The sequence below is a fragment of the Haliotis asinina genome, chromosome 4 (genome assembly GCF_037392515.1).
Source record: "Haliotis asinina isolate JCU_RB_2024 chromosome 4, JCU_Hal_asi_v2, whole genome shotgun sequence".
In the NCBI taxonomy this organism is placed as follows: domain Eukaryota; kingdom Metazoa; phylum Mollusca; class Gastropoda; order Lepetellida; family Haliotidae; genus Haliotis; species Haliotis asinina.
The window spans coordinates 74674919-74699286 of NC_090283.1; the positions used below are offsets into that span (position 1 = coordinate 74674919).

Here is a 24368-nt window from a genome sequence, read left to right on the forward strand (position 1 = left end):
TGTTTTTAAACCTTCAACTTCCTCATACGATTATATCTTACATTTTAGTTCTTACAAAGAAGGAAATTTCAAGCGCGTGACTTGAAGCATTTCCCAGATCAAATCTAAAGACAGTGTCAAAATTTTAAAGAATGAGTTTCAACGTCAAAGGGCATCCCGTGCAGGTGCACCAAGGTGCGCGAGACACACTAAAATAGGTTGGGGAATCCCGGCAGCCCGTGGAGCACACTGGCGAGGAAACCCCTTGACGTCATTCATACTGTATGGAGGTCAGTCACATGACCTCGCTATTAACAACAGAACAGTTGCACGAGCTTGTGTATTATGACATTGATGCTGACATAATTTAGGCTTAGTGGTCGGTATAAAGAAGTGCATCCCGTGTTTCGGGTGATTAGACACTGATATTATTTTTAGTCGTGCGAAATCGCAGCGAAAAGGAAAGAGCAAGTGTGCTATCGCCCAGCACACTGACAGAATTTTTGGCGAGCTAAATTGAGCTCAACCCTATCCGCCATGACATCGACCATAGTGCTGGGTTGTCGTTGAGCGGTATAAACACGCCGTTTTTGTGTCTGTTTTCTTGAATTTCGTAACTACTACGTACGTTTGGATTTGTATATTCTATGGAGGTAGTGGTGCCGTGTATGTGCAAACACAGCGTCGGCAAGCGATAAATCTTCTGGGATAATTTGCATCACCATTTGTGCTGAAGATCGGCCATTCTGTGAGCGACAGAATCCCTCATTTGACATAATTGAGCTTTTAGCAAGGTCTTACGTGCCATCCCCCTGTGGAGGTGTCTAGTTCAACGAAGGACGGAGCAGGAAGATTTTATATTATCTTTTGATGGCTTCAAACGCTGGACAAAACGGGCCTATGGAGAGCTCGACTGATGACCCACAGAAAAAACAAGGAACACGGTAAGAAATTGATCTTGATAAATTTTGTGCAGTTCCAACCCTGGTATCCAGCAAATACTAAATTTACCAGTTTCGACGTGTAATTTGGGTGAACGGTGTGAAACGATGTTGTGTCGTGAGTTCCGGGAACCTGTGTGTATGTTTGGATGGCGTTCGTGTTGAGCTTCATCATAATGTTATTCAGACCTCTGATGTCAATACACTATACATAATTCCATTTCTAAACTGCTACCGTTACGCTTACTGTTCAGTGTGTGTATTGTTGTTATAGCACGGGGCTGTTGTCGTACTTTGTTGTTTTGATTCTGCTACTTGCTTGGAAAACAATGCAAATATATATAATGTTGTTGATGCAGGCAAGAGAAGCAGTTGACAGGTGGTACAGCCTTAGTGATGGTTAGGTCTTGGGATTATAGACAATCCATGCTAAGCATTATCACTTGGTATTTACCAGGAGTATACTAATGTATTCCATTCTTTGCAGATTAATTACTGTTGAATCACTCATTCATTGTACATTCTTAAATGTGATAAGACTATAAAACATATCTTTACAGAATAGTACAAACCCAATTTGTAAATATAGAAAATGTTTGTTATCTTTAAAATGTTTAGAAAAAAATGAATATATCTCAAGAAATATTCTTTAGAATCATTTCACTGATCTCTCGTTCCTCCTCAACACTTGTGGTTGGTAGTGTCAGGGTTAGACTAGCATATCCCATATTATTTTCTCTTGGTAAACATATTCTATAACAGCTCCCCCAGGTTTGATTTGTGATGATGTGTGTGTGTGTGCTGTGTGATGATGTGTGTGTGTGCTGGATGTGGTTAGAAGTTACACACTAATATCGAGTGTGTACTGGGAAGTAAATTAGGTACACTTGTTGCAATACATATTGCTATATCTTGGGGACTTAAGTGTTTGACAGTGAGTGACACTAATTGTGTATGTCAATCAAACTGTCTGCATTATAAATCCCTAAGTATGTGTTATGGTTTTGATAACAGCAATCTCAAAATTAGGTTGCATTGTCAGGGATTCTATTTTCTGTTTTATGGTAATTTATAGTATTACTGTATGTCCCTTTGTCATTGAACAACGATGGACTATGTTTGTTGTGAATGAAAATCTGCATCAACTTTAATTTAAACTTAAAGAGTATCACAAAAACTTCAGATTTGTTCTTTACCCAATACACTGGTTGTTAGAAAATATATTGATTACCGTAGTTATTGTTTGAAAAGCTCATTGGAATATTCTGCTATTCCAGCCATCAAGTGAATAGTTTGGGTTATATGCGAGGTTGTGACCCAGACAACTATGCCCTTTAATTATGAAATACAGCTATCAGTATCCCTTGATGAAGCCTTGGGTCCTCACCATTTGTTTTTTGCTCCTGAGATGTTTTACAATAAGTGGGAATTACTGATATGATCTCATAACCTTTCAGAAAACATTGTTTCTTCTGCAGACATTTTGTTCTTGGATCTTGGAGGTACAGACAGTGTTCTTGATTATTGTTCCTTCTAATGTTCTTCCATGGTGTAGATATGCATCATAATTATTTACTAGGGTAATGTAACGCCACTGTCTCCTCGAAAACCTGGGCGTTGGACATTTTGACTTGTTTCCATGGTTACCTCATTCAGTGTTTGGAATTAAGCTTGAAACTGAAACTCTCTTAAAAGTTCAACATTTGGGCAGTGTATCGATTAGAATAATATGACACAGGCAAAGACATAAGAAACGCAAGTGTTCCCTTAATTTCCTGGGTAAGGGAGCAGATCACAGTAGGACAGTGAGCTCAAAACAAATCAGCTCCTTTATAATACCATATTTACCATAATATAGGACCAGGGAATTTTCAAAATGTGCATTGAGGTTAGGGACAATTTAAGCTATTCTCAAAGAAAGAAGGGGTGGAAATAACCCATTAGCCAATGTCCCAGTCAAGTGTTTTTTTCTGTCCGGCAAGCCGATTTGTATATCATGCTGTACCGGTGTCCAGTTGACATTCCGATGTTAATTATGTTGTTTATTTTAAAACCCGCCTAGAACATTGGACAGTAATGAGTAAAAATTATCAGGGCAAGTGATTTTACATGTACCACTATACTGGAGTACACAAAGGGGCACTTTCTGCTGTGGGGCACTTGATACAGAAAAGTGTTATGTAAGGCTTTAATGCAGTGTTTGCCCTGATGTAGAAAACCTGCATATTTGTTGCACCAATTGTCTCAAATGCGCTGTGATTCTATGTGAATGTAAAAGCTTGAGTTGTTTTTGACACAATGCTACTGGGCCCTAAGTTCAGATAATCTAAGCTTGTAATCTGATGTAAAACTACTTAGTTTGTTGTTTGCCAGTTGACTGCTCAGTGCTGGTTAAATACCTGACCTGCCTTACTTTGTTTTTCATTGTTACTTAACAATCACATTTGATGAAATTTTCATACTCAAGTTGACTCCCCAAAACATGTTCATTACACCAGGGAGTCATGATGACTCCTAATTTTTCATGTCTAGGGCATACAGTATTGTAATTTATTGTACTTTCTCAGTCTCTTTATTAAATATGTTATAACCTGTCTTTATTGTTATCACCTAGTGTATGTTATATCTGTTACATCCAGTGTTGTTAGCCGACACTGGAGGAGGATAGATGAACTAGAGCTGTGGATGAAAAATGTCCTCAAGCATTTCCGTTTGCCATAATGTATATCCTGATCCATTAAGTCATGTCCAGCCTATTGACCCTGCTTCACTTGGCCTATTGATGACCGTGGCTTTTAACATATTGACTCGACCACCAGTATATCTCCCAATCTGTGCTAGGCCTGGTGGCTACAAATATATTTGATGTTGTTTAACACTTTGATATCACCTCAGTCTTGTAAATAATCATGTGTAGACCAGGGATCAACAGCATGAGCATTGATCTCCATAATTAGGATATGATTGCCTGTCGACCAAGTCTTGAAGACTGACCTCCTGATCCCTTTGTTGAACTGACTTGAAGGCCAATAGTAACAGTGATCTTCACAGGTGCAATAAATATGATAACACTCTAGTATACTCAGATGATAACCCAGTGGTCAAGGTGCTGGTTTATCATCAGAGTTCGGTATTTTATTCCACACACAGATTTCAAATTTCAACAGGTTCAGTATATTAAACCTGTGCTTGCTTAGGCTCTGATAGAATTAATGCAGGCAGTGTTAAGTCTTTGGATGATGGTTAAGATGGAGCAGCAGCTTTGACCTTGTCCGTTTGTCTGGAAAATCCCTGTTTATCTTAACTAGTGGATAAGTGGTGCTATTATTTTCTTACAGGAATCGCACAAGAAAACAGAAATGATTATGAGACATTGTGGAGTAATGGGTTGCTTTTTTCTGTTTTACTGACTTGTGTACAAGTGGAATTCTTGTTTCTGTCGCTAATAGTGTGAGATGAATGTGTTCCATTTCATTTACCATGGAGTCGGCATACAGTCATTTTAATGCTAAGTCTGTTATGAAGCAAGTCTAGATGAACCGTGTTTCTACCTCCCATCTCATATTGCACCTGTTCTGTTTATATGGAGAAGGTTGTTTATGTCAAAATAATATATTGTCAGCAACAAAACATTTATCTCTCAGCATAGGATACTGTCTGTAGTTTCAACCTTCACCTCAGGGCCAAGGTTTTGTTGTCTTAACCTCCCTGATTCCTGAAGATTTGTGGGACTCCATTGAAGACTCGTCTCCATGAGCTTGTTCGCTAATAATGTACCTGCTTGTTTATGTCAGAATTGTTAATAGTCAGAAGCTAAGTCAATGACAGGTTTTTCAAATTTGATGGATTTGAAAGCACAGATTTCATAAGATAAGATATTTATTGCATATCATTCCAGTAAGGAACAGTGGCAATATTCTATACACTACAGATATAAAAGGTACAAAGATACAGAAATACACAAAGATGATCTTTATGATGACAATTAGATGCTAGATGTTACATAAACAAGATATATGATGAATCACAGTAACAAGCCATATGATATAATGTGTGTAATAATGGCCTAGGACAATCAAGAAGTCTTCTATATTTGTCTGAAGTTTTACATATGGTAACAAATTATTTCTATACTATTTGGTTGATTATTTTTAAACATGGGGCTAAATTTACTTTACTTTACTTTATTACTTTGAGATATGAAAGATGTACATTTTTCATGTGTAGAAAGTATCTCCAAATTGTGTAGCAATATCAGGATGTTAGCCAAGGACAGGTGAACATAGTGGATTAAAACTGAAAAGTGATTAAGCTTCATTGATGGTTTGCTTGTCTGTGGAAGTGCAGGTAGTTTTGAGCTTGAGATGAGTGCAAATGTAGAAATGCCTGTCTGGTTTGTGCACTGTTCTACATTCAGCATCATACTGATAGCTAGAATCAGTGGTAACTTGAGTCAGCCGATGATGGACTGACGTGGATGTACCAGACCAGAATGACCCTGACTGCTTTTCCTTTAAATTTGTCTCATCTTGATTAAGTTTATACAAACATGAAGGCTTGCCTTTGATCATTTTGAGGAAAACAGTATTGGATTTGATGAGGATGACAACGTTGCTTTTCTTGAGGATGTTGATAGCAACAATATTGCTTTTGTTGATGATCTTGAGAATAACAATGTTGCTTTTGTTGAGGATCTTGAGAATAACAATATTGCTTTTGTTGATGATCTTGAGAATAACAATGTTGCTTTTGTTGAGGATCTTGAGAATAACAATGTTGCTTTTGTTGAGGATCTTGAGAATAACAATGTTGCTTTTGTTGATGATCTTGAGAATAACAATGTTGCTTTTGTTGAGGATGTTCATGAAGACTTTGCTGGAATATTGCTGTACTGAAGTCACTCTGTCACTCTTGTAGTCTACATCATGCAAGGGTCTGTGATATTGTTTTGTCTGGTACCTTAGTTTGTCTCCTGATAATAATTGTACAAGCCACGAACAGAAGGCAATAAGATAGAGGTGTCATGATTTTGGCTCAGTCTCTGAACTGATTTGTTTTAACCATTTCATAAACATAAGACATTTGTTAAGGTCTTTGTTGGGAATCCAGCTTGTCAACCATCTGTGCTAGAGGGAAGCCCTGGGCTAAACAGCTCTGCTTTCTGGTGTGAGATTTCTGTGCATGTATTGATTTCTGTACATCTGAAACTGACATAAGCGGACGATAGACTCAACAGGTTACAGACACACTAACAGGGCAGATCTGGGTGAGACTTGATCTTCTGCAACATTTGCTTGTGAGCCATGAAGATCTGGGTTACAACTGGTTTTCAGTGCCTATGCATGTGACTCTTGTGAGCCATGAAGATCTTGGTTACAATTGGTTTTCAGTGCCTATGCATGTGAGCCATGAAGATCTGAGTTACGACTGGTTTTCAGTGCCTATGCATGTGACTCTTGTGAGCCATGAAGATTACAATTGCTCTTCTTCAATGTATGCTTATTGTAAGAGATTACTTTCCTGGTTGGTGATCATAAACATCTGGCTTAGAACCAGTGTTTAGGAAACCATGCTTGTTGTGAGAGATGATTGTTTAGTTTTATGAACATGTCATGGCTTAGAACTGGTCTATAGGATTCGAAAACCATGATTGTTGCAAGAAGTACCATACGTGATGGGGAGCTGTGTAGATCCCTTATTCCATTGTCAACATCAGTAAAAGTTTCCATATTGTCATTAAAGATTATCCAGTTCTTACGAGTATAGTTTGAAGTGATATGGTGACTTTGTGGACATAGCATTTAATGAGAGCAGAACCAAAATGAGGAAAGGACTTAAATGTATAGTGTTACATCATTGTATTGAATGTAATTTTTAAAGAACTTGAGAACCTCAACAAGTCCCAGGTATTGAACTAAATTGGCGGACAAGAACAGAAACCTGGAAAAATCCATGCTTGTAACTATATGCGTGGATAAATTATGTGAGCATATAATCTTCTTGAGTAATGCTTAGTTGCCAAGAATATATTATTCTTATTTAAACAGATAATCCATAACAACTGATAAGAGGCACTAATGGTATCGGGTGGTCAGGCTTGCTGGCTTGATTGACACGTCATCAGTTCCCAGTTGCAGAGACAGGTGCTCATGCTGTAGATCACTGGGTTGTCTGGTCCAGCCTTGATTATTTACAGACCGCAGCCATATAGCTGGAATATTGCTGAGTGCGGCGTAAAATGAAATTCATGCACTAACTCAACTGACCAAACTCACTCGCTCACCCACCTACCCAACATCTCACTCGCTCACTCAACTGACCAAACTCACCCAGCCAACCACTCACTCACTCACTCACCCAAACACCCACCCACCCACCTACCCAACTGACCAAACTCACCCAGCCAACCACTCACTCACTCACTAACTCACCCAAACACCCACCCACCCACCTACCCAACTGACCCAACTCACCCAGCCAACCACTCACTCACTCACTCACCCAAACACCCACCTACCCAACTGACCAAACTCACCCACCCAACCACTCACTCACTCACTCACCCAAACACCCACCCGCCCACCTACCCAACTGACCAAACTCACCCACCCAACCACTCACTCACTCACTCACTCACCCAAACACCCACCCACCCACCTACCCAACTCACCAAACTCACCATTCCTTTCAGATCATTCATCTCACTGAACAACATTTGGAAACACAAATTTATATAGTGCTGGCATAATGAATTAATACATTAGAGAGCACCTGCAGCCTGCAGTGTAAATGTTGTTAGGGGCCAGTAACACAGGGGCATGTGTGTCCTGTATCTGGCGCACTGCTCTGGGACCCAGCCAGAAGAAGGTGCTCTGATGTTCTGTATAACCCTCGCCTCATTGGTTTATTGTTCTGTAGTCTGGCAGACCCTGTTTGAAGTGGTTCAGAAAAAAAATGCCATAATGGATTTGACTATACGTGTAATCAAACTCTATAGTTTAAGAATTTATTCTTTTATTCGGCTACAGCACTCTGATATTAGTGAGAATGGTGTGATTGTGTATATGTTTTGGATCTGTAAGACGTGAGACTAGAAAGTGGTGATACTGCACAGTCAGCAAAATATCATGTGTAGTTGTATTTAAGCCACAGCTTTTTGATATTATATGATAATGGTATATCCATGTATTTGTGGAGAGTTTGTAATATGTTAAATGGGAAAAGATAATTCTGCTTGATCAGCAGTTAAGTATGATGAGTGAAATTCTTCCATTTATCTGCCAGACGTTCTTACTTTTGTTTGGTGTTTAGATGTGTTAAAGTTTTATGGGGTATGTTAAGAAAAAAGAGGTTAGTAGAGTAGTCTAGTGATTAACATGCTTGTCTTTACTGAATGGCCTGGAAGACTAAGGGCAAAATTGTGACTTTTTGTCAGGAAAATGGATCAGAATATATGTTTAGATATAATGTGTATGTTTGATTTGTGCCATGCATGCTTAGAGTGTTTATGGAAGCTAGTCTAGTGGTTAAGTGTTCACCTGTCACGCCAAGGACCTGGTTTGAATCCCGGCATTTTCTTGTGTCATTCATCCTGACTTTAGTAGAAATATGTAAAGCACTATAAACCCATGCTCTCTCACATGCTCTCACAAACCTTCTCACTCAATCGGGGTAGTGGCATAGCCTAGCGGTTAAAGTATTAGCTCGTCACACCAAAGACCTGGGTTGAAATCCTCACATGGGTAAAAAGTGTGGAGCTCATTTCTGGTGACCCCACCATGTCATATTGCTGAAATATTGCTAAAAGCAGCATAAAACCAAACTTATTCATTCACTCTCTCTCAATCATCCACCTACTCCCTCTCAAGACTATCTTGGTCCCCAACTTCATCCCCAAGACACAAACTCGTATGATACCTGCATAGTCTGTACTTGATTTAAGTTAGAGGGCCATGGATTTGAAGCACAGCTCAGGATATATCAGAGAGACTGTACAGAGCACTCCGATCATACTGTCAGTGAAACAGGGAAATTGACCGTTTCAGTGTGTAGGTGGAAGCTGTCTAACTCCGCCAGCATCACAAATCAGACATGTGCCTGGTAAGCAGCAGCAGGTTGGACAAGGAAATCTGTGTTTCTGGTCCATCACTTTCAGATGACCACCACTGTGATATGGAACCAGTTGTCTGACATGTAGCACTATCGAGAAGCTCTCAGCTGTTGAACTAGCCTCTCGTTAGTGAGGCTAGCCACCAGCAGTTACCACTTCACCGCCTTGAAGTGGAACTTGGTGTGTTAAAGGTTGTAACCAATGGGAGACCAGGCATTACGGCCACGTTATCACCAGAACCTGTTTGTTGGATTAATGCATTTGTAGAGCTGCTGGAAACCTTTCTGTTACGATGTTTTTTGTTTTGGATACTGGAAAATGTTTAATGAGGTTTTACCTAAAATGGATTATTTACACTAATAACATAAGTATGCTATAGTAGCAGCAGCAGCAGCAGAGGCTGCAGCAGCAGCAGAGGCAGCAGCAGCAGCAGTAGTAGCAGAAGCTATGAGTAGCAGTACTAGTTGTACTAGTTTCATTTGGAAGAAATGACTCAGCAAAATTAAATTACTAATTACTATTATCAACTTGCATGTTTAGACTGCTTAAAGATCTCATCATATTTCTTTTGGCCAGACCAATTTTATTTCTTTTTTTATGGATCTACAGGTTATGCTATTTCAAGAATATGAAAAAAAATGAAAATATAATTTCCCCGCTCCAAAAATAAACTTATAAGAACAAAATTCATTTAGATTGTATCCTGCCCCATTTATGCTTCAGAAATTGCCTAAAGTAAAAATTCCTTAAGCATTTAAATGGAATATTACAATGAATGGTGGTTTGTATCTTGTCTCCTGCCTTTAATTAAAGGTTTCTGACAGCAAAAGTCCATAAACCAAGAAAAATGTTTCTCTGGCTTTATGCAGGAAAAGAAATTACTGTCAGACTTGGTTAAGTTCGGATCTACAGTCCATACTGCCCAAAGATGAGTGAGTGAGTTATGTTCAGCACTACTTAGAACACCATTCCGGTCACGCTGTGACATGTCATCCAAATGGGCGAGAAAGCCTGAACTAATGGAGAATTCTGACCTTTACCTCTTTCATGAGCAGATGGGTGTTGCAAACCGAGACACACAGCCACCATCAACACTGTTCAGACAAGCAATCGTAGGCTCTTGACATGCCCAAAGGACCGTTCTTGTGCTGCAAATTGTGGCGCCGAAGACGACAAGGCCTCTATGCCCCCTGTGCCAGAGGGTGGTCGTTACGACTGATATACGTCTTCGAAGCCGCCTCCTCCTTCTGCAGGGGCATTATCAATGCTGTTATTGCACGTCGCTGCGACAACTTTGTAACAGTGCTAAACTGTAACAGTAGTGTTTTCTGTGGTCTTGATGCGTGTTGATTATCGGTTCCATGGACCTTGCTGTCTCGTCTTTCTGGTCTATAACAGTTTTATATCACAGTAATTGCTGCCTGTGTCTAGTTGTGTGTCATAAGATATATGCAGAATCAGGTCTTCCCAACAGACAATTAGTTTCTTGCACTAGTTGCAGGGTTTTCGACACAGATGACTGTGTATCAGTGTTACAAATAAGACACTAGGGTTGATGTCATGCTTTAATGATGTATCGGCTTCTGTTTTATGAGGAATATTCTTTTCTTGAAAAACATTGTTTCAGAAATATTGGTTTTATTTGTGTACAACTTACAATCTTGATTGAGGATAATGTCCTTGTCAGTATTGAATGTCTCAAACCTGTCACGTAAAATGCGTGAAATTGAAGATCTGGTGTCATTTTTGCCTCATAATTAGCTCACTCACTCACTTGTGACTTGTTTGGACATTCCTCCCTTCCAGCTTGTTTTCTCCATCTAACCATCCCTCTTTCCTCTCTCACTCGCTCTGGGTTGGTGAGATGGTCAAAGCATTTGCTTGTCACACCAAAGACTCAAGTTTGACTCCCCACATAGGTGTGGTGTGTTCTGCTTGATGATATTACTAGAATATTTGGAATATTGTTGAAAATCGAAATTGGCATGAAACCATTCACTCACTCATTCACTTACAAGGCACTTGCAGCAAGGCACACTTTCACAGACACACACTCTTATTTGGAACGATTACTTAGATCTTCCTAACTAATACATCATCCATCAGTTTCTGTAACAAATATTTAGAAATAAATCATAGGTCCCAAATTAAACATGTTGGGTAAGAGTGATGTTGGCAGTAGATACTGCGCTGAGCATGAGGCATGTAAAGACAACATCTGTTAAAGTCTGTAGTCAACATAATTGCCATGATGCAATGCAAAGTATAGCAGAAGGATTTGATCTCTACCTAAAGAGCACATTTATTTTGGTACTATGCCAACCCTCTTGGCTTGTCCTATAAATAAATGACTTACAAATTTCCCTCTCCCTAATGAAATTTGCCAAAATGCCACGATACCTGACTCCCAGGGCTGTTAGCAACTGTATCTTGAGCTCTTGCCACAATAAAACAGAACTAATGAGCAAAAACAAATTTGTCAACACACATGTACAAATTTAAAAAAACATTCTTCTTTGTTGTCATCACAACAGTGGAGCACGATAAGCTAGATGGAACTCCACAAGGAAATGAGAAACTAGTGATGTTGAGCAAACAGGGAGGAGAAACGAATAGCTAGTTGGCTGATTTCCTGGTTTTTGACTTTGACAATAACAGCATGTTCTTGTTAATGCCAAATTTACATGATATGAGCATCTTGGGTGCTCATTTTATTGAGATTTTATTTCACTAAACTACAAACCTCAGCTTATTTTCTACTGTGCTGGCAGTTTGTTTTTTTCAAATTTAGCAATTTTCAAGTCCTGTTATGGTTAGGTGTCTTGATATGTAAGGTGTTTGTTCATCACACCTGAACCGTGGGTTTGATTCTGCACATTGGTGCTGTGAATGAAGTTTACAGGTGCAGTATCTTTTTGGGTGAGTGTGAGTTGGGTATTGAGACATTTTTAGCAATCAGTATTCCAGTAAGATACCGGTGAAGGTACCAGGGTAGAATAGGCAACCCATGCTTGCCAGAAAAGGCGACTATGCTTGTTGAAGAGGCAGCTAACAGGATTGGGTGGTCAGGCTCGCTGACTTGACTGACACATTTCATCAGTTCCCATTTGCACAGATTGATGCTCATGCTGTTGATCACTGGATTGTCTGATCCAGAATTGAATCTGGGTCTTCTGTGTGACGAGAGAACACTTCAGCCATCGTGATAGCAGTGATAGCAGATAGCTCAGAGTGTTATTAAATCATTCTCTATTCTGGTTATTCTTGCTTGTAGTGGCAATGGTAGCTCGTAGTAATCTGCATGGTAGCCATTGATGTGAGAGAAAAACAAATATTGACTTGTTTTCACATTTTAGGAAAATGCTTTAACCACTGAGCTACCTACTACCCAGATTCTGTAAGAACCTTGCTTTGGCTAGTGGATGCTTCATCCAGTTTTTTTAGGAAAGTGAGGGGTGTTGGGGTAGCTTGGTAGTAAAGTGTTTGCTTATCACGCAGAAGACCAAGGTTCAGTTCTCCACATGGGTACAATATGTGAAGCATGTTCCTAGTGTCTCCTGTTGCAGTGTTGCTGGAATATTGAAGTCCACCCAGTCATGAATGGGTGCTTTATAAGGATGAGGAAGCTGTAGTAACTCAGTGTACCTAGTGGCTGCAAGACTTGCATGTTCCCCAGGGAGTTGAGATTGACATCCAATATAAAGTATAATAAAAATAAAAAAAACGTGGCTATGTGGCCCTCAGGCTATGGAACAGGGAATTTATGAAAGTGAAGTGTTTGGAAATGTTAATGTTTATTAAAGATACAATATGTGTCATTCTTTGCTTCTGCAAGTTATTTTTTTCCGATGAGGGAAGCTATTTATATTGACAACACATTCTTCAGAAGCTACAACATCACCTGCAAACAGTAGAACTCAAAGCAAATGTTTTTGTAGTATAATAGTTTCTAATAAAATCCCTAATGACAGGCACTCCCAAATTCCAGAATCTTGGACACTCCAGTGTTCCAATCTGTCTCCTGTACATTAGATGGTCGATCGTACTAACAATCACAGTAACATAGAAACATGGAACTCTGTAGATGTATGCAGACACTCAAGCCTTGATGGTAGATAGCATGGGAATTTGGATAATGTGAATCTTTGCTCTCTTCACAGATGGCGTTCACATTTGAGTTAAGGAAATTATGAGATACCTGTAACTTTTTACCTTCAAGGTATTTCTGCATTGAGAGAACACGGTTTACCTTTAGGTTTTACTGTATTTAAGAATGGTTTGGTTTAAAATAGTTTTGGGTCGTTTTCAAGTGGACCCCTTTGACAGAATAGAGTTGATGCGTGGGTTGCTGTTAAATGATAGTGTTCTGACCACTAGGCATGTAGGGAAAGTGGTCGTAGTTTTAAAACCTGGTTCATCCAATCAGTGCCAGTTTGTCCATGCCAGTGGACAAAAGAATGCATTGAATCAAATTATCAAATACACAATAAATTTCTGCGACTTTTTATGCAGTATCAAGCAATATGTAGATACTTGCTACTAATGTAGGTGAGTGCAGTGTCAACAACAAGATCACAGAATAGCTATATCATCTTTGGAAATATCAAAACTAATTTGGACCCCAAAATACTCAATTTTGCAGCAGTTTATGGCCAAATACTAACGGGATAAATTAGGGTTTCCATCTCTGCTGCACGACTTCCATGTTTGTTCCTTCATGAAGCTGATATGCAGTGATATCAAATGACTGCTATTAAAGGTAGTGTTAAACCTATTTGACTGACTGACTCACTCACTCACATGCTCAGAATGGTGTTTAGAGTGATATGTTGATGATATTGTGGCCAGTGTGTTTACCATGTTTATTTGTTATCACTGACACATTTATCATCTTCTGTAGTGGTGTGGTCAAATTGTCATTGAACGGTTGAAGTTCATCACAAATAGTGTATCCTCATGCCAGCTCTTTTTGTATAAACCATTGCTTTGTTTGCATGAGTTGGTAAATTGTGGAAAAACACTTAATGGTGAAGCCTCCTGTAGTATAACTGAAAGATGTTAAAATTCTTGCTCGCAAAATGATATTTTGTGGGTGTACATATTAATTGACTGGTGATGGTGATGGTAGTGTGATGATGATGATGGTGGTGATGGTGGTGATGATGGTGATGATGATGGTGGTGATGATGATGGTGGTGATGATGATGATGGTGATGGTGGTGATGATGATGATGATGGTGATGATGATGATGGTGGTGATGATGATGATGGTGATGATGATGGTGGTGATGATGATGATGGTGGTGATGATGGTGATGGTGATGATGATGGTGGTGATGATGATGGTGGTGATGATGGTGATGATGATGGTGGTGATGGTGGTGATGATGATGATGATGATGATGATGATGATGATGATGATGGTGGTGATGATGATGATGATGATGATGATGATGATGATGGTGGTGGTGATGATGATGATGATGGTGATGGTGGTGATGATGATGATGATGTGGAGGAGGTTGCAGAAATTATGTAAATGATGGATTATGACATACATACTAGACCAGACAAGCCATTGATCAATGGCATGATCATCAATCTGTGCACACTGGAACCGATGACATGTGTCAACCAAGTCAGCGCTCCACTTGACCAGTGTGTTTGCAGCAGCTGATTGAGCTGTGAAAGACACCACTCAGGTGTGATATACACCACCTCATTATCAGTTGTATTACCTGTGCACACCCTTACCAGCTGTCCATTAACACCTCACACATTGTTCCATGTCAGAGTTGATTGGACGACACAACCAAGCACATTCCTTTCATGGTGACATTAGTTATTTTCATCAGTGTCACCCACACCTGGTTTTCCACTGCAATTTATTATTCTCATACCTGTATAGTTGCTGATGCTAGTGCTGCTTTTTGTTTACGTTAACTTTTAACAAACTGACATACTAATTCTGACAGTTTCTGACACAGTACACCCCCAGCAGACGGTCTTTCTCTGATCCAGTGTGTGAAGCCCATTTCTGGTGTCCCTTAAACATGTTTTTTAAAACTTAGCACTAATTATATTTGACTAATTAACATAATAATAATTCTAGTTAAGGTGTAATATTTAGGAGATAAACATACAGTGTTTGAAAATCAGAGTATATAACAAAATTGTAATAGCTCTAAATTTGATTTCAAACCGAACGTGTAGTGTGAGGTTTTAAATGAAAAATTTAGAACAAATATAATTTATCTCCATTCTACCATAACCGCATTATTGAAGTCAGAGTCAGAGGTATATAAAGTGATAATATACCCCTGAATGACTTGATTAAACAATCACATTCCAGTATTTACTAAAGTCCTGGCAGAATTCCTGATCTAGCAACACAGAGATGGGATTAGGCCATGATAACTCTTCCTGTTATCACCACAACTGTGAAGATAGCCATAGTGAGAGACATTGTGGTAGGGACCTCTTTAAGTAAAACACAAATATATAGATGTGAACAAATGTCTCCAAATGTCAATATTTTGTAAAGCAGTCCTGTTACATAATGGAGGGTCCTGATGGGGGGTGTACTGTGTAAATGAGATTAAAATGTTCTTGTAGACATTAGATATGTCAAGTTATAGTCATAAACAGTGTATTAGAGAAATGTGTGGAGTCGGATTTTGACTCCCTAAATGTCCGTTGATTTTACTTTTGGAATCATGCAAGAGGTTCCTCAAACTTGAACCATTTTTAGGAAATACGTCCATGGTGCATGGAACATTATGATCAATACTTGGCAGAGTATTATTGTTTGAAATTGATGTTCAAAAGAGGCCCCAGATTTGACTTACTCATGTCTTATAACTGTCCCATCCACACCCTCATAGTTTGACACATTGCACCAGTACAGTTGATTCTAGTTACTAGTAAACAGATGGTTTCAGTATTGTTATGTAATGTTGATCTTATGAATAAAATTTCATCTCTGCTCTAAATATGCTCACATTTTAAGCAAGAAAAGAGGAGTGGACAGTTAATATACATGTCAATCTAAAGTGATGTGTGTATTTTGAGTTTGTTATGATTTGATTTCAGTTAATTTAACCTCCCAATGACGCAAGCAATAAATCAGTTTAGCATTCGAAACTTGGCATGACGTCCATGAATCTCAACAGACTAGAGCTTTGCTATTGCATTTAGATTAGTTGTCTGAAAGTATATTCTATGTCACAGGGCATTGATTGCGCTGTGTGAGAGACTGAATGGTTTTTAAGTTTTTCAAGAAAGATTTCCATTTCCAAAGGATCTCAGAATTTGGGTTAAGTGTTTGGCCTTGACCCTGATTGTGATGCTGACTGGCAACAACTGTTTTTCATTTAGGATTATAGGTGTCCCATGGTCCCTTGAGGTTTTTGAGTGACCCACGTCCCTGCTGTCTCTCATTTAAAGACAACTGGATCCAATCTGTGTCAGTGCAACAAAAATATACAGATTGGTGCCAAGAATTACAGATTATCACTTTTAGTGGTATGTTTTTGAAGACTGTATTTTGTTAAAATCCTTTCTGAATGAAAACAATGCAGGAATTCCGGGGAAGAAATGGTCCCAAGTTCTGTTGGTGGTTTGCAGAGCTAATCAGGTGGTTAAAGATACATCTCAACACTTAACAAGACAATACACACCATTAATACATGTCCGTGGTTGAAAAATTTGGCTTATCTTTACATCCTTCACAGTGCACTTTCTTTTGTAAAAGAAGCTGTAAGGTGAAGAAGTGTTTAAGAGGTGTATCTGACCATTTTGTCACTATCATCATTATTTGGTGAATTTTGTACTTAGGCCAATGGCCTTTATAGCATTATACAGAATAAAGTTTGAAGGGGAAGCCATCATGATGCCCATATGTGTCTTTAATGTCCTCCTATATATGACATTTGTGTCTATTTTTGCTTTTAATGTCCTCTCATGATGTCCCTACAAACGTATTTTCACCCTCACAGTACTTCATTTTTTAATGTCATGTAACACTGTTATCACTCTCTCTCTCTCTCACTCACTCACTCTCTCGCTCACTCACTCACTCACTCACTCTATTCACTTACTCACAGTGCACGCTAAACTCTCACATCATCTAGTTCAGAAGTTAAATGAATTATTTAAAGTGCAACATGTCGATAATGAAAATGACAATACTGGAGGTAGTCAGGGGAGTGGTTAAAGCAATCGCATCGTCAAGGTCTGAGTTCAGATCCCGTATTGGATCATCTTTGTGTGTCTTTGCACTCCTCTCTGTTATATTCCTGGAATATTGATAAAGGAGTCATAAAACCCTCTTATTCACTAATGCAATGGATTTTAATTCACAGATTAAGTCTTTAAATGATTTGAGTTACAAAAATGAATTCTGAACAATCTTGAGAGGGAAAAAGTAAATGCTCTGATTGTTTCACATACCGTATGTACAGTGTGGTTAAACATAATGTAATTGGAAGTACTTCTGAAAGGTTGACTTGGGAATGTTGTATTGTGAGATTTAGCAGTGATTTGATACAAAACACAAATACGTTTGATTTGCTACCGCAGGGTTTTATGCAAACCGCAGATGTGCACAAATGAAGTGAATAGACACAGAAAAAGATAATTATCATAGTGTTTTATTCATTGTACCCTCAGCACATCTATAATTTAGTGTTTGGGTCCTTTCACTCGTCAGTCCACATGATCAATGATTGATTCTAAACTCTAAAGAAAGTATCTAAACATACAGTTCTCTACACTGTTATTTCATATTGCATGCAAAGACCCTTAAAACTAGTAATTTTGGGCTCCTGGGACCCGAATGTTTGTGAATTGAGATAAAACCCTGTATTACTTTAACATGTTTACCTTCATCCTCATCATTTGGTTTGTTTTTTGAAATTGTTCCAGGCTTTCAAAATTGAAACAATAAAAATGAATGTGAGCTTTTACATTTTTCTGATTGTGTAAACTGAAAACAGTAAAAAGTGTTGTCTTATCTTTAGAGGCAATGACATGGAAGTGGTGTGCGGGAGAGCTTGATTCTGGTCAGTGCGATGGGGGACCATATTGTCCAGGATATTTGTTTTGCTGATCTTTGGTGAAGAGACTGACCTTGGGAAAATGTGTCCATTGTTGGCAGCAAGCTTTGTACGCAGAACCGGAAACCCAAATATTGTCTCTAATAGGGGTGTAACAATTAAACAACATGAATGAAGTGTTTCCGTAAAAATAAAAAATTCCTTTAACAGACTAAAAGGTAAGCTCAGAGAATTCAATATCCTTTAATGTCCTTCCGTCGGCGTCCATTAACATGCAACTGATGAAACCATTAAACATTTGGCAATAAAAGTATTAAGACATCAACATGTTACAAATTGTCTTGGATTGATGTTTTCTAACAGGTTATATTGGTCAAAAGGTATTGAAGTTCTCATTCAAAAAGCATAAAAAGCCTTATTTCTTTTAAGAAAAATACTACGTAAGTTTCAGAAAATTTCTCCATTGGTTTTATTCAAGATATTTGATGTTGAGAATAATCCAATCTTACTCTCTTCTACTGAAGTGTTGGGTCACTCAAAAATTGAAAGCATTGAGCCTTGTCACATTAAGTTTTATAAATATGTTATTGATGTAGGTAGTTATGTTTCTAAGGTTGCATTTTTCAAATGTATCTTATTTGTTGATGTCATAAAGGATGTACTCAGTATTGGTTGAAGTTACTGTCAGCCTTACTGGATTCCGTGATTCCGCGGTTGCAGAAAAATCACGGAATTTACCTTTCCATACAGAAAAACGTCTGGTCCACAGAAAACACATTTTCTTGCAGAATCTGTGCAGAAATTGCCACTTTTCAGGCGCGGAATTTGCTTATTTTAATAATTGAGTGAAAACGGACTGACAGCCGAAATGAATAGTAGAGATAATGTCAAAAGTAGGATCAGTTACACATAAAACGAACTGACATAGTTACTGTGATAACATTTTCAAAATAATCATGATTAAACATACTTTATTAATAAAGCAAGTTTTGGGTATCTTTCAAATAATATTAGGTGAATTTGATACTGCAATTACGTTCTCAAAATCAATCATTTAGAAAACTGAAATTATTTCAGATTTAGTTTAGAAATGAAATTGTTATTTGCATGAAACAGGAAGTTGTTGGTCTGCATCTAAGTTACGAATGAGAGGAGAGAAATTACTTTCAGTGAGTGTTTAATTCTCAAACACAGAAAAAGGTGAGGGAGCTTTGTCATCAAACTTACTCAAGATGTGATGTGTACCATCGACTTAACTTTATATCTGTGTTTGAGAATTAAACTATGCAGGTCTGTATAATGTTTTTGTTGTTTTTCTTAAATGTTTTAACTGCAGAATGTTTTGCAGAATATTGAAAGATAGGGTGCAGAATTTGCTTAAATGTGCCGCGGAATGCAGGAGTCGTGTTATATGGGCTAAAATCTTGGGCTACATGGGCTAAAATGTTGCTTTTCTCTTATGGTTTTGGATTTGTTTGGATCCCTCAGGAAGTTAATAATTGTTCTTTGTTTCCTAGTAAGTTTGTGCAGAGTTAAAGACTGCCACCAGCAAGATTGGTTTTCTAAAGTTTGTGAATCAAATTAGTTATGTCTCTGTCAAGAATATAAACCTCTGCTTACAGTTGATTATGTATCCACTCTAAAGGACCATGAATATAGAAGGTTTTTATGTTTTCTAAGATCTGGAGAATTGCCTTTAATCAGAAATGTTGGTAGATGTTGTATTGTTAATGATGAATGGTTCACAGAAGATGAATACCATTTTCTGTTAATATGTAAAGATTATACCATTTACGACATATGTATATTAGTGAATATTTCTGGAAACATCCTTCTATTTATAATTGTATGTGTCATTAACTTCTGATAAAGTGAATATCCTAATTAGCTTAGCAAAGTTTGTTAAAGAAGCTGTAAGGTGAAGAAGTGTTTAAGAGGTGTATCTGACCATTTTGTCACTATCATCATTATTTGGTGAGTTTTGTACTTAGGCCAATGGCCTTTATAGCATTATACAGAATAAAGTTTGAAGGTGAAGCCATCATGATGCCCATATGTGTCTTTAATGTCCTCCTATATATGACATTTGTGTCTATTTTTGCTTTTAATGTCCTCTCATGATGTCCCTACAAACGTATTTTCACCCTCACAGTACTTCATTTTATAATGTCATTGCTATCATCACTCACTCACTCATTCACTCACTCACTCACTCACTCACTGTTGGTCCAAAAACCTTTAATCTACTCCCATTGATTTCCATTTCATACACAGAATTTTATATTCCTGTTTCAATACTCATGCAGTTGTTTGAACACACTGAGGATTTATATTTGGTTTATTTTGTGAATTATGCACTATTTATGAGCTGTATATTGTTAATGCTCTCATAAATACCTACTTGGCCTCTGTGGAATTTTTTAAAGAATGACTGTATATGGAAGAAACAGATTAAATTTCCAAACTATTTAATAAGTTTGTTGGCCATTGCATAAATGGTCCATGTAAATATGCTGACATGTTCTTCTACGGTTTATTTGAGGGTTTACGGTTTATGGCACTGGGATAATGGTAAAATAATTGTGGAAGATCTCTGCCATCTCAGAGTAGTGTTAAATGAGATAATAGCATTTAATTTAGTTCAACTGTTTCATAAACATTGTGTTTCTCATAATTATATATGACATCACCCTGTTATCACATAGGTAATATGTCATTATCTCACAGAGGATATTTGACTGAAGGTGTCGGCACAACAGCTCAATGTAACAATCCAGATGAAGGCCACTCAGTTAGGTATGACAATAAGTCTAGGTAATCAATAGAAAGTAGCATCTGCCAGTCAATAAATACAAATGTGTTTTCCAGATTGCATAATATTGAGTATAGTTGGACTGCTCTTTCAGCAGTTTGTTAGATATCGAACAGGTGTGGAGTAAGTCCTGCTGCTTCAAACTGTGAAGGGATCTGAAACGTCTAAATCAATGGAGCCATACTGGGAGGCCATACTGAAATTTCAAATCAAAAGACTACACATTTTTTTATGCAGAGTTGCTAACCACAGTTAATATTGGTGATACTGTGTTCACAGGCAAATTCCCCAGGGGGAATAACTGGGGGATCACCCAAAAATAATACACGTATTTGGTGAGGGTCAGCTTTGTCAAACTAAGAATCCAGGAGTAGTTTGGTTAAGCAACTGTCTTGGGCAACCAGACAATTGATTGTATTTAAATATGCAGAACAGCAGCGAAAAACGTTTAAAAAAAGTAATAAAAGTAAGATTTCATGTTTATGTCTTCTATTAAAAAAATTAACAAAAATGGCATTTCTTTTGCTGTTCAGTATATCTCATAGGTTTAAAGAGACCAGGTAAAGAATTGGTCTTCAGCAACCCATGCTTATTGTGAAGGACAATGACCATGGTCAGAAGGTCAAGCTCACTGACTTAATTGACACATCATTAAATCCTTGTCTGTCATATAGACACTAAAACAAATATACACTAGAAAGCCCATGCAAGTGTAGATCACTGGCAAGTCGATATTTCCACAGTTTATGAAAATAAAGAAAGTCCCTGAGCCCCTCTTTGTTATATTTTGAGATCATAATTTACCTTCTTTTTGTTTTGTAAAATTTGTTCCCCCTCACTGGTTTTGTAAGTCAAGACTCGGTTACCCACTGACCGTTTTCACTGACTGGAATTTTTCCTAATTGGTGCTAAACAGCAAACAAACATATAACATAATTTTATTAAAGGGTAAAACTAATTTCTGAACATGATCTCCAAAGATCAAGAATTTGTTTTGGAAGGAAGTTCAAAGGGAAAGTGGTTTTAAGAAAACAGCCTGTTCGTAGTTGGGGGTTAATATATTCAGATAACAAAACCAATTCTGCTGTCTGGGACCCATGGTACCAGTGCTGTCAGAAACACCATTACCATGGAAATTAAGTGGCGCCAAGTTATGGTAATGGGTCTAAATAGTGGGAATCTGTGCCACGGCGCCAAATGTTCTTCACAATGGAAATTCCCCAATCGAAACCAGCGTTCCTGCTAATGAAGAACATAGCTTCTACTAGCAAAGGTTGATGACCGCTTAGTGATAGATACAACACCCATAAATTTGATTTGCAAAATTTGTTGCTTGGATTCATCAATATGTTTCTTGAAACTGTCACATTGTTCAGGTTTTGGAAGGCCCTACATGTGTGAGTCAATTTGTATGCAGGCTTAAGGTGGATATGGATGGACCTTTTCTTGAAATACAGATTTGTATTTCACGATTTTTATATTCTCTTTACCTTCAGTTCAAGAATGTGTTTTGCTACATTTGGAATCAGTTCAATCTTATACAAATCACAAGACAATATTATGTCAGTGTACTGACATCGTTATTGAATGTTCACCTGGATGTACAGGGTACAAAACATTGACGAAGGACAACAAACATCAGGCCAGTAATTAACAGCAATTAGTTGAAGAACACATGTTGTGCACTAGACAGACTTTGGATGCTTGTTGAAAAACTGCCATAAATGACCTATGGAAAGCAAGGAAATGAGATTTCAGGGAGTTATACACCAATTATTGAAATATTCCAGCAGTATTATGGCAGGGGACACCAGAAATGGGCTTGACACATAGTCATGTTGGGAATTGGACCCAGGGCTTCAGTGTGACAAACTAACACTTTAACCACTAGGCTACCCTACCACCCCTGGCAAGAGTAAGATGGAAGGCTATGGAATCAGCTGACCAAAATGTATGACAAGTGGTTTAAATCGTTTGTGAATGAGAAGTAGGAGTTAATGTAGTTATAAATGGTTCATTCCAAATGCATTGGAACAGAATTCTTTGAAGTTGAAAATCTGCTATTCTTCAATATTGATATTGCCTTATCTGGAGGAACAGGTAGCCCAATCGTTTTCAGTGCTTCAGTGACTGGATCGAATCCTGGTTCACCTGAATTATCTTTCTGGGTTTGCCAGTACCCACATTTGTGAGTTTTGAAGATGTTCAAAACCTGCATCACTTCAGTTTTACCTCTTGCATTTACCCTGAACTTTTATATCGATTGAGTACTATTGAAAGGCATAAGTCACAGACTACAATATTGATAACAAGGAATATACAGTGAGTTGGGAAATTTATGATTTACATGTAATATTTCCTGACATTTGCTACAGAAATAGGACAGGCCTTGAATAACATGAACCCTTATACAATGTCTGTGAGAGACTACTCCACTTTTAATGTGTGACTGGACGCGTTATGAGGGAGTAACAGTTTATAATGACATAAATCTCCATCTGATAATGATACTGGACAATGAGCTCAATGTTGTGGTCATATAGGTGAGGGAATTTTATGTAATTCATTACATGCTTGTGTTTCTGTTGTAAATAATGTCCAACTGATCGGTTCTGTGTCAGCAAAGGAGCCACTCAAAGCAATAGTCATCATCACCAACACAAATGATATCTCAGTCAGATCCTGCTATCGAATATGGCATTAATGGCATATTTATTAGAGGTTATTGCCGTATGTTGGCGTTTCAAGTTTACAGGCTTTTGTTTGCCAATAAATCACTGCTTGTTTCCATGGCAATGTGGTTGCATTCTCCCAAGTTGTGATTAACCCAAGTCAGATGACAAGGCCTAGATGGTTTAAGGATAATTTGGCTATAATTTGGATGGACCTGAAACGTGGGGGTTGACCTTATCAACGGTGATATGACTTGCTTCACTCTTAGTCATCCATCTTGTAAACACTAGTTGCCTTGTCATCATCGTCATCCTCTTCTTCTGTCAGATTGATGTTGAAATATTGTCAATTAGACCAACCTTTCAACTAATATAACAGTCCCCACATTTCACTTGAACATTTCATGTGCTGTTTAGATATTGCTACTCCTGGTAGGCAGGAATTGTTTTGTGTTTCTGAATATTTTTGGGTATGTGTAATTACCTCTCGTCACGACCAGGAGCAGATGGAAGATTAGGTACACTGGAACATCTTTGTGTTGCAGTTAAAGCGAAGAGTTATCCGAGGTCTGATGTTGTGAAATAAATGATGCAAAAGAACGTATAAAAATAGACCATGCTTTTCTTTGATAAGTTTGACTGAAAATGTTTGACTGCAAAAAGCCCTTTATGGTCTGAGAGAGTAAGTCCACTCTGTTGCCTGTCATCTTTGTTCTGCAGTTGTGGTCATGCAGACGATGCTCAATATATGATTGGGGTTTTATTCTGCACAAAGGTACAGCTTTGTGAACTCTGTTC

The 24368-nt window shown here is 38.0% G+C and overlaps 1 protein-coding gene across 6 annotated transcripts in view; it reads left to right on the forward strand.

Moving 5' to 3' along the window:
- Nucleotides 1-276: 276 nt before the first annotated feature.
- LOC137281882 (arrestin red cell-like) overlaps nt 277-24368 on the forward strand; it is an 85662-nt gene continuing 61570 nt past the window's right edge. For 4 of the 6 annotated variants that reach the window (XM_067813558.1, XM_067813560.1, XM_067813559.1 and 1 more), the window contains exon 1: nt 293-923. In XM_067813558.1, coding sequence (XP_067669659.1) covers nt 850-923 — 74 coding nt within the window. In that variant the 5' untranslated portion in view covers nt 293-849. Of the gene's footprint in view, nt 924-24368 lie in introns of all 6 variants that reach the window. The other 2 variants (XM_067813567.1, XM_067813568.1) reach the window with 1 other exon arrangement.